The 11326-nt window shown below is 36.6% G+C and overlaps 3 protein-coding genes across 7 annotated transcripts in view; 1 reads left to right on the top strand and 2 right to left on the bottom strand.

Moving 5' to 3' along the window:
• Nucleotides 1–6699: 6699 nt before the first annotated feature.
• Nucleotides 6700–11326, bottom strand: part of LOC128887189 (coiled-coil domain-containing protein 137) — a 38111-nt gene continuing 33484 nt past the window's right edge. For 4 of the 5 annotated variants that reach the window (XM_054142809.1, XM_054142813.1, XM_054142812.1 and 1 more), the window contains 3 exons: nucleotides 10252–10331; nucleotides 9544–10183; nucleotides 8944–9475 (listed from right to left, as the gene is read on the bottom strand). In XM_054142809.1, the coding sequence (XP_053998784.1) occupies nucleotides 9266–9475; nucleotides 9544–10183; nucleotides 10252–10331 (930 nt within the window). In that variant the 3' untranslated portion in view covers nucleotides 8944–9265. Of the gene's footprint in view, nucleotides 6730–8943; nucleotides 9476–9543; nucleotides 10184–10251; nucleotides 10332–11326 lie in introns of those variants that run through there. The other variant, XM_054142810.1, reaches the window with a different exon arrangement.
• On the top strand, nucleotides 7462–8899 carry LOC128887193 (BLOC-1-related complex subunit 5). The gene is made up of 3 exons (XM_054142818.1): nucleotides 7462–7610; nucleotides 7685–8276; nucleotides 8355–8899. Exons 2-3 carry the CDS (start codon nucleotides 7963–7965, stop codon nucleotides 8854–8856), a joined length of 816 nt encoding a protein of 271 aa, XP_053998793.1. The 5' UTR covers nucleotides 7462–7610; nucleotides 7685–7962; the 3' UTR covers nucleotides 8857–8899.
• Nucleotides 10247–11326, bottom strand: part of LOC128887194 (uncharacterized) — a 97926-nt gene continuing 96846 nt past the window's right edge. The window contains exon 6 of the mRNA XM_054142819.1: nucleotides 10247–10402. The gene's annotated coding sequence lies outside the window, so the exon portion shown is untranslated. The remainder of the gene's footprint in view (nucleotides 10403–11326) is intronic.

Raw genomic sequence — 11326 nt, 5'->3', positions numbered from 1 at the left:
AAAAATAATTCTACCATTAACGTAAACGATATTTCTGGTAGCGGAAGCAATAGTGACTCGATAAATTATAATAAAGCATTTAAACGCGCTTTCAAATTCGATAATAGGACGCCAAGAAGGAAAATCCCGGAAAGAAACGTACGAACGATAGATTTTTATGCTGATCTGCAAAACAAACAACCCTAAGCGGCCAAATTTTCGACTGGATCGACGAAATTTCCATGTTTGCCCAAACTAGCCTGCATACCAAGCAGCGATCAAGATTCGCATCTCGCAGCGAATCACTCGGACCTTTTTCAAGAAACCACAAACGTCTGTGCACCTGACGTGCATAAGGTTCACGAATTTTATTGCGATCTAATCTTACACGTATTATTTATCTGCCCTTAAGCGCAGGCACGCCATCCACGCAGCGCAAAATCCTAATTAACTTTGGCCTCTTTATCGTTTTTCTTTCCAACAACCATAAAAATCCAAATATACTCCAGCATTCTTTTTTTTCCAATTAAAATTTGTTGTTCCTTTTTTGTCCTTATGGTCCACTCAGACAGAGTCCTCGAAATAGCTACATAAGTAACATACATTTCTTGTTGCAAATATCGAGGATAAATTCTCGACGTTTAGTAAAAAGTGATTAAGGTATGATTACATTTTTCTCGGAAACAAATAAATATTTTGAAAAAAAGGACAAATCGTATGATTCATGTGTTGAAATCGAATAGGTTGGTAAATACGTTAATTTATAAACCGAACTGAATTTATTGCCAGTTATTGTTATAATTATTCAGTCAGATCATTTTATGTTCCAATTTAAGAATTTAAGAATTCATCAATACGTTATTGAGAAAACCCATTTTAAACATTCTTGGAGTGATCCGCTGTGTCTGACCACTGCTGCCACAATCTACTCGTCGTTGCTTTCACGAGCATCGACTAGTTAGATCGTCTGAAAACAGATAATAAACGATTTTCCAAAAGTGCCACCATTGTAATCGCCAGTTCGAGGGCTACCTATGATAACAAAATCAGCCCGATCGGAGGACACCCCATTTTCTTAAACTCAACCATACATTAAGGGGTTGGACGGTACCTAGCTTCTCGAAAGTACCTAGAATCGCTCGAAGCTTTCGGTAGCGGAAGATTCGCACATGGACACAGGAATAAAGTCGTTATTTCGATCTCCCGTCGTACTGATAGCCGCGCAGAATCGCGTTTCGCGGTGTAATCTCTCGCGCACAAGAGGACGAAAAGAGGGATACGCATCGCAGGCGTCTTTTTACGACGGGACGTCGTCGTCTTTCCATTTTTTGATGACGCCGCCTCTTGAAAGTTTCGCGCTAGGCGCGCAGGGATACGAGCAATTTAAATTTAATGCCGCTTTTACGCCCCCTCGCGATCCTCCTTCGACCCCCCGTTCGCTATGTCTATCGTCGCTGTTCGTCTCGTCTTCGCTGCACCTTGGTCTCTCACTATGCTTTCTCGCGGTGATTTTTATCTCGAGATTGCGACTTCCAAGGGAGCAACCACGACCACTCTTCTGGCCTACTTTGTAAAGAGGAGGCCTCCTGGAGCTGCCGATCCATCTAGATACCCGCTATGTCAACCGTGGCCAACGAAGGCTCGCCTTGACCCGATATTTTTATTTGTCTCGTCCTGCCTTTTCGACGGGGACGCCTATGGAACTGTATCGCGCAAGCCCGAGCGCTGGAATCACTGGCTGAAATTTCCAATTTGATGAACAAACTCAACTGGTGACCGACTGGCCAGCGTGTATGATTTTCCGGAAAAGAATAGGCTACTTTGGACCGAATTCGTAGATCGTTTAAATACGACCTAACGAGAACTAGGCAGGTTCCTTTAACACTTTCAGTGGCAGTGAAAATACGTATGAAGCTAACATTTTGGTCTTATACAATTATTAACTATATAATCTAACATTTGCGTTAGTATTTAGGTTTACAGTCTGATCGAAATCCACGAAATCTATCCAGACATGTTCCTAACATAATTTGACAGAAATATCTTAAATCCTTAAGCAACAAGAATATTAACAACGAAAATCCATTTTTTGATCCAGAAAAAAAATGTGCCACCTTGATCGATTAGACTTCTGGATGGAGAAGAAACAGAAGAAAAGCTCTTATTCGATTGTTTTACCTACAATGCGCAACGGACGTGCGCAATTTACCAAGACGGCGGGAAGAATTGCAACACGTATCGCGTCACTGAACAATTTAAACTACTGTGTCAACTTCGGGAAGAAAGAATTCGCCTCGGAACGGGATTGTTTATTCAAACGCGTCTTCGTGGCGTACGTGCGACACGGCGAGAACTGGAAACGAAATTTCACGGAGCTTCTTTTAGTGAATTCACGGTGACCCGGCGCAGTATTAATAAGTAATGGGAACTGGCGTGTTCGGCGTATCGCTGGCAATAGAGGAGGGTAACGTTCGCGAAAACTGCCCGTATTTTCCTCGATTGCGGATCGTTCCAGAGGAAACTGCTCGTTGACACGTGAAACGCGTTTACGTGGCTCGCGATAACCTGTGTATTAAAATAATTTGTACGCAACGACATTAATCGACGATATGCAAATCTCGGTACGTGCTGGTGGATATTCTGTAAATAGTCGTTAGCGGATTATCGCGGCAATATCTGTTAACGTGATCAACCTTTTCGTCGAACTCGCTGCCGGATTATAGCGGAGACAAAGCCAGGCATTGTCTAGGGAACCGTGATGTTTAAACAAATTTATTTTAAAATAGTTTCAATACGTATAAGACGAGATATTAGTCGCGTAAAACAAAGCGGATGAAGAATCGCTTGATGTTAAGAAAAACAAAGTTGGTGCATTACGTATCGCGATCTTACATCGCCTCTAATCCTTGTAATCGTTGAAAACACAGTTTTTTTAACTGAGAACTGTTGTTTTCGAAATTATTGAAACGTACAATTTTAGTTTCAATATGACAAAGATAATCGAGCACCAGAATTACAAAATCTCTGCCACGTTTTCGTCATCCAATTCCACTTAATTCGTGGGTAAAAGTTACTTAAAAAATTGATTCGCGAAGACTCCTGACTTTTCCGTTGGTAGCGAAAAATCGCGCAACTGCGGGACCCGTATTTAGAGAGTCAAGCAACAGAAGAAGAACACCAATGAAGAAAGAAAATTCCTTGGTTTTTTTTATTATATGTACATACGAAGAACCACCAACCGCCAACCATAGTTACAAATGCACCATCGGTACGTTATTGTAAAAGGTTAAAATGACCTATAAGGTTCAGAGCTCCATCAGCGTGTCATTTAACCCATGAAAAGGCTAGCCGCGATACTGGCGAAACTAAGAGGTATCTTATCCAAAGGCCACAGCTTAGAAGTCTCCGTTAATCAACCATGAAGATCGGGACCGTGAAAGCCTCGAATATCTTCGAGAACCATGGTTCGCGGTTTTGAATTCGTGCTAGTCCATTCGTTCAACGTCGATAAGAAACACGAGCGTTCGTTTTTGCCGTTGCGTAGCGAAGCGTGAAGATAATGCTCGGATACGTCAATGCGTTAGAAAGTTGTTGTAACGAGTGCTCGTTAAAAATCACGGGAAGCCACGAGGAGGAAGCGGCGGTAAAACTGGCGATGAAACATCAACCGTGTCGCGTGAAGATAGAAATTTGTGTACCTCGCGGTAATTGCGCTTCCGATTACTTTCCACCCCGTCCAATAATTACTTTATGCAGGATGCATCGTTAATAAATCCGTTTCGTGCGAGGCGAGTGGTCCATTTATTATAAAGCGCACGCTTTCTAAATCGTTTCCGATAGTCCAATGTTTGCCCGGAAAATAGTCACGCGAATCAGGAACGAATCAAGGCTTCAAAGGCTACAGCACGCTAGATTCAACAGATCATACGTAATTTTTGTTCACTTTACTCCAAAATTAGACTTTTCATTTTCTTAAAAAATGATGACTTCTTTTAGTTTTTTTTTTTTTTTAAACTACGACTTTTCTTATTTTCATAAAGTATGGTGATTCATTTTATTTCCTTAAAAAATGATTATGTTTTTAATATCATTTCTTTCATTTTTTTTTTTTTATTATGACTTCCTCCAACTTTCAAAAATAATATCGTAGTTCTTCATTAATCAAACGTGATTAATCCTTCTTTTTCTTTTAAAAACTACATCTGCTACTTTTATTCCAATTGCAATAGTAAATAACGATTGCAGATTTATTTTTCATCAATATCGCTTTCGGTTTTCTCGTAATCCAGGGCCCTAGAAAAGTCTATTTCACCCCTGAAGCAGAATCGAGCCAAAATTGGAAAGTAGATCGTTGGTGTTTCATGTAAAGGGAAAAAGCAGAAAGAATTCCATTCGCTATTGAAACAGTTCTATTGGAGAAGTGCCAAAGTTGTGTCTATTTCGATACTCCACAGATAAGTTCAAGTTCGCTCGAAGACATTTAAAGTTTACTTTAGAACCAATAATCCACTGTCAAATCTTATTTTGACTTTCTAAGCGTCTTTTATTTATGAATTTATTTCTGAGTTTTTAATATAAAAAGAAATGAATCACTTTTATTGCTAGTACCATATCGCTCTTTCCGAATCTGTGCAATTTTCAATAAGAATCCTTTTGTCTATTATTCAAATAGCGAAGATATTAAAGTGTTCTCCAACAGAATCCTCTGTATATAAAGACGAACATTTTACGCATCCGTGCAACAGAGACGTTTAATAATACTAATGTCCGCTTGTTCCATTTATTGCCTAATTTTCTAAACGACGAAACTTGAGAATTTCGAAGCGACAAGTAGTGTGAGAGTACAAAGGAAACTTTCACGACACTGGAATTGAAAAGTTGCGTGGAAAATGAGAATCTTGTACGCGCGCCTACTGAAAGAGGATCCCTGTGCGATAGCTAGACATTAAAATAGCCTACACGGTGTACAGAGTTTCTATCAAAATTTAAATGTATTTAAAGAAGCCTATAGTCTCGGTGAAATCAATGTAAAAATAATGTTTCGTGTGACGAGAATGAAATTGTTGGTTACATTCACGCGAGAAAACATGGCTCTGTCAGAAAAATAGACAAACATGCAGCCATTCAAATGAAATTTATATACATATATAAACGAATAAATTAAACTTCGTATTTATTATATTTATTTTCCCTTTAATTGCAATTATTTTTAGTTTTGTTTACGCTACACAAATAGAAATACCTCCTTCACTCTAAATAATGACATAACTCAAAGATCATGATTTTCAGGAAGACTAGAGTTAATGTTTTCATTCGTTATAACTTGATTGAACTGGGACAAAAGTAGTACAACATCATTCATTGATCATTCTGTACCTAACTGATATTTAGCTAACAAAATACTAGAAATATAATCTCTAAACTGCTGTGTAGCGTGCAAATTTCGTTGCCGTGAATGTTAAACCTTATGTAAATAGCTGAAAGTTTCACGCTACGTCAATATCCAAGGTACACGAAAACCCACCATGGAATTTCGCATACTACGGTTAAAAAACGCTTGTCTATTATTCTTTAACCAATAAGACTCTATTTTGACTTGTTCTAAGAAAAAATATTTAATGCAGTGTTTCTCAAATTTTTAAGGAGCACTCACGAAGAATGAATTTCTAGACCTGAGAAAAATAATTATCTTCGGTAATAAAATATTAAAGAAAAATGCGGTTGATGCATATGTGCATTAATGCACGCTGCACAGTTAAGTTATCTACATTTTCCTACATAACGATTTTTAACAAATCCCCTTGGATTACAAGACGTCATGTTTTTAGTGAACCACCCTATATATAAAGCGCGGTCTACCTGTTCGACCATTAAAAACTCGAGAAGTATAAAACCAATTCCGATGTGGTTTTCACCGATCGATTGGCCACTTCTCGAGAAAGATTTGAAGTTGTTGAAAAACATGTTCTGTAACTATTTCTACTTTCTTTCATCGATCACTTAATTATACCTATGAGGTTAAAAGAAATTTGTACAATAACCAGTCATTAATTATCGCGTAGTAGTAACGATTAATCGTTAATAAAATATTACGAAACTTCTTTTAAAGTTTATTATCGACTTAAAATGGTTAAGAACTACTGACGCGGAGATTAAAACAAATAATCGGAAGTTCTGTGCACGAGCGATAATTCTAAACGCCTGATAAAAGTGTAGTCGAGTTTCGTTTCGACGGCTCGAGAAAATGACGCGTGTCGGCATTTGAAGCGCGATTGCACAACAATTCATTTTACCGCAAACGTCGCATGTCAAATGGGAAGAAATGAAGCCTAACGGTATGCGTCGCGTCACTGCGTAAAGTAATGTAAATTTAATGTTGATACGGTCGCGTGAAGTTGGGCGAGAAAAGATGACCCGAATGAAGCTCAAACGTGAATGTAAGGAGCATCGTACCCGACACAAGTATGTTAGAACCTCGATTATCTCGATAATTTTGGGATAACAGAATATTTTCTGCTCTTTCCTAATATTTCAATTCTGTAACAATATAAAAATTATTTTTCTGCAGTTTAATAGCAAGCAAAATATAACCTTAATGAATTGAATTTATTACAATACTAGCATTTAAAAAATATATCCCCTTACGCTCAAACTGCCTGCATCGCTGGCGTAACTACCGAAGGTGTTCCTGCTTACGAAGCGTACTCCAACTAGTACCACTGCTAACATAACTGCTACACCCTCGTGGACCTAAATATAAAATAATGCATTTTTAAAAATCCATAAACGAACGAACGATTTTTTAATCTGCGTTTTTCTCCTATAATTAACATCCTAACATTGTCTTATAGTTGAAATAAATGTCATTTGAAACCATATAATTTATAAGTGGAGAAGGTACAAACTATTTTCTTTTTCTTAAAATGGCTGATAAAATTGCTTTCAAAAATCACACGAAAATACTACTAGTAGTTGATTTTTGTATGACTGTAAAATAAAACCCACAGATTTATAATAAAAATTACTTAAACAGAAGGAGAAAAGAAAAAACGGAAAACATTCTTATCGCTAAACCCAGATAAAAAGATTGACAAAAGCACCGTTTATCTAACGCATAAGAACGATTACACCGCGTGTGGCTGTTATCGAAGATTTAGTCAGCGCGCCTCTAAAATACAAATATCCTATTGATAAAATTGATAGTCAACCGTGTCATTGAACCTGCAATTTATATATCGAGCAGCATGTTTAAATTTATTATTACCCCAAAACTCCAACATTTGTTCTGACAAAAATTTCGGTTCATTGCTCCATCTCTTTACGCTCTCGTGAACCACGATATGATTTCTGGGCATTTATCGTATGAGATTTATTTTAGAATTTCGTTATCAATCGAAAACACATATGCCTACATTCAACTTAAGTCGGCTTCGGTAGATGGTGTTATCGTTGTGGAAACTGCTACGACACGTGAATACAATCTATATACTACCGTGAATAGTCAACGACGAAAAGGGAAATGACTTCTTGACAGCAGAAACGAAAAACTAATTTTCCAAAGAGTCTGTTATCGTGTATGCCGATGCTGTTAATGTACGAGTTGCATCATTGCGACAACGTGATCAAGCAAGGTAGCAAATACTTAACATGCATCAAAACGACCGACTTTGATATTATTGATTATCCTATACATCTTTAATTGCAGAATGAATAGAAATGAACGAACCGTTCATTAGAACGTTACGCACAAGGAGGCGACGACAGTTGACCTTAGATTTAACATGATGATTATTGTTACGACTATATAGCGAAACAATAGTGTATTTAATCTCAAATTAATTCTATGAAATTTTCAATGGCAGTAATATCTTCGAATGTTTTCGTCGTGAGGTATATTAGATTAGCTGTATTCTGTTAAACGAGTGCATCTTATGTAAAATTTACGGAAGAAATATCAGAAATTTTTAAAGAATAATCAACAAGATGGGATCGGAACAAAGTTCGCAAAGTGGTACGCAAAATGCGAATGTTAACAGGATGAGAACAACGCCTCTACGGCGTGGTAAAAGCGTACCAAATCGTGAAAGAGTACCGGACGATACACCGCCAAGATGCATAAGTCCTGGTGCTAGTATATGTTCTGATTCTGATCTACCCTATATATCGTACACGGTAAACAGACCAATCGGAGATTCGCCGAAAATGACTAACAAACAATCACAATTATATAGAGGGAAAAGTTTGGGTGCACAAGATATATCTAGACGTAAAAATAGCATAAGTACTAGCAGTCACAGGTAATACATACATGGTATTTTCATTTTTTCCAATTATTTATTTTATTTACACAATTGATATGTAACTTTCAATCACAGAAAAACTACCTCCGATAAGATTCACAACATAGTGGTAGTAAAACCAGCTGCTGCAGATCCCACAACCGACAAAGATCCTGATTTGGTTAAATTACAAAGCATTCCAATGTTCCTACCTATCATGCGTGGCACCTTAAACTTACCTCCAGGTGTTAGAGATCCAGAAGTACTAGAAAGACTAGATCCAATCGGTTTGTTCAATCTGTGCGCACGCTATCAGCATCACCTCAATACTAATGCTCAAATGATTGCTGGGGAACAAGCTGCCCTATGTATCGTCTCCAATATCGATCAAGAAGTTACCGAGATTCTTCGTTTAGTAGCAGAAAGGCAAAAGAAGTTTGCCAAGTTTGCGGAACAACTGAACAAAGTACATGAGCTTAGCAAACAATTGAGTAAATGTCATTCTCTTCTTAATCAAACATTAGAGAGTCTAGAAACACTAAATAATCTTTTACCTATAGAAGAGAGATTGGAACCATTCGTATGGACTACTGGATAGAATTATCATTAAAGATATCAAGTTGTAACTTCAAAAATTAAATTATATCTGAAGTATACTGCACTGGTGCTAAAATAATTTAGATGAACTTGATAAGATAAAACTGTTAGAACTTCGTAATTTTTTTTTATCATTAGTGATAAATGTATTACCAATCCTTATCCAAAGACATCTAGTACCTATATGTATTGCACAGAAAACTCTTCTATAAAATCCTATACTATATGTATATATATATTTTCGTGTTAATCCTACAATTGTATAGTAAAAAATATGATGTTTAATTTCAAAAATACATACAATTTCCTATGATCAAAATCTTGTATACTTTATTAAATAAATTGGATCAATGTCAACATACGAAAATAAATTATCTATAGGAAAAGTGTAACACTTTATGATACGTACTTTAGTTGTTAATACCAACAGAACGTTGTGCTTTCACTTTTCTGTATGCTGCTATGACATCCTTTTGATCTTTTTCCAGTCTTCTTCTTTCTCCAACTGGCAAATTTTTTCGTTTGCCTGATTTATCAATGGAGATTGTCTTTGTAGAAACTATTTTTGGTGATTCATTTTTCTTTAGCAATGAATGCAGCAAGAGATCTTTTTTGCCAGGCTGTAATAATACAAATATTTGTTATTTTTATGTATAAAAGAGTAAAAGACATGTTAAATAATATGCACCTTTGTGCTCATTGTGGAATCAGCTGCCTTTGGCCTTATTTTGAATTGAGGTGGTTCATGAGCAACTTCACCAAACTTGATTTGATCTTTAAAATTTTCGAACTCATCCACATCATTTTCCTCCTTTGTTTCTTTCTTTAATTGTAACTTCTCTTTTCTTTTCTGACTCTTTGTCATCTTAACCTCATCGCTATCTTTCTTCTTCTTCTTTTTTATATTTTTATGCCTTGCCCTTAACATTTCAAGTTTATCCAATTCAGTTAACTTGCATTTTGAGAGTCCTTCAATGTTTCCTGTTTCCGGATTTCGATTCACTTGGACATTATACTTCTTCTCAAATGCAGTTTCCCCAAGAAAAGCATGAGTCTCTTTTTGAACTCTATGCAAGAAGTGTTCTTCGCTTTCTCCAGGCCTCTGTTGAAACAGAGGAACAACTTTCTCGGGTTTTGCTTTTGGATGCGAAAATCTGGGAGTCTCTCCGCCTACGGATATTAATGGATTTTTGTGCTTTTTCCGTTTCTTTATTTTAGTTATTTTTCCCGATTTCACTGTCTCCTTTAATCTTATTAAATGTTCCAAACTCCTTGGTATTGCTTGTTCGTCCACATCTTTTGGCGGAGCGTTTATTTTTGTTTCTAACCTATAACACGCAGATTGCTAACCTATACAAATAACTCAAGGATAACATTGATTTAATGCGAAACTCACTCGGCTTCTCGTTTCGCGTGTTGTTTAAAAGGATCCTTCACGCCTCGATGCTTTTTACCAGGAATTTTCCGACCCATTTTCTTTAAATAAACAAGACAGGATTTTCACGTGGTCGACAGTATCGTCTGCTTCGTACGTCCACTTGCGTCTGCTGTGAACGCACGCTGGTGTCACACATTCAAAACAAAGTCAAGTAATACTACATTTCTAATGAAACGACTGATGTTGAAGTTATACATTAATGTGTGCTGGAGAACTATTATTTCCAAACAAATTTATATTTGTTACAATTACAAACACAAAACATAACTCTAAAATAATAATTCATGTACGATAAAATTCTATCTCGCCTTTGATTAAAGAAAGACTTTTTTAACTAGTTAAGATATATATAAATTTATTTTTAATTAATCGAAATGTATGTTAAATTTAAACAATATATGATAACACAAATGCATTGCAGACAGAGACATCTAGAAATTGTATTATTCGTGACGTACCGAGCTATCGAGGCATATTTGCAGTAGATTCTCAGTGACGAAGGAGGTTAGAGGACGGTCTCAAAGTTTTTGTAAAACATTTGTGTCATAATATATAATAATTATACAAATACTCCAATCTGTGCATTCATTTAATTATTTGAAAACGTACCAGCGCATAAAGCAAATACCAACCATTTTGTTATCTCATGCTAATCATGAACTTTTTATTTTGTTTAAACTAGGTGCATTCGTAAAGAAAACAGTGATGAGTCTTGTTCGATCGTCCTTCTCAATTGTAAAAAGACAATCGTGTAAGTGTGGACAAGTGTATTCTACGTGTAAAAGACATATTCATAGTACATGTGAAACATTATCATCCGAGGAGAACAATATCGAAAAGAACGAAACCGAGAATTCCCTCTCGATAGATGATATGTTAGAACCCACAAATTGTTGCATGTCTGGATGCGCAAATTGCGTGTGGATTCAATATGCAGAAAAATTGAACGCCGCGCTCGAAAAAAGCGATGTGGACGTGCAAAAGTTGATTATAGAAAAAGTACAGGATCCCAACATGAGAGCATTTCTCACGA

The sequence above is a fragment of the Hylaeus anthracinus genome, unplaced genomic scaffold, assembly GCF_026225885.1.
Source record: "Hylaeus anthracinus isolate JK02 unplaced genomic scaffold, UHH_iyHylAnth1.0_haploid 11985, whole genome shotgun sequence".
Taxonomy (NCBI): domain Eukaryota; kingdom Metazoa; phylum Arthropoda; class Insecta; order Hymenoptera; family Colletidae; genus Hylaeus; species Hylaeus anthracinus.
Note: the sequence above shows the minus strand (reverse complement) of the source record. Positions and strands in the feature narration are given on the sequence as shown.

Excerpts from the sequence above, each read along its gene's own strand:
- LOC128887193 (XM_054142818.1), top strand. The coding sequence starts at position 7,963 with ATGGGATCGGAACAAAGTTCGCAAAGTGGTACGCAAAATGCGAATGTT. Across the intron at positions 8,277-8,354 it reads ATAAGTACTAGCAGTCACAG|AAAAACTACCTCCGATAAGA; the intron begins GTAATACATACA and ends TTTCAATCACAG.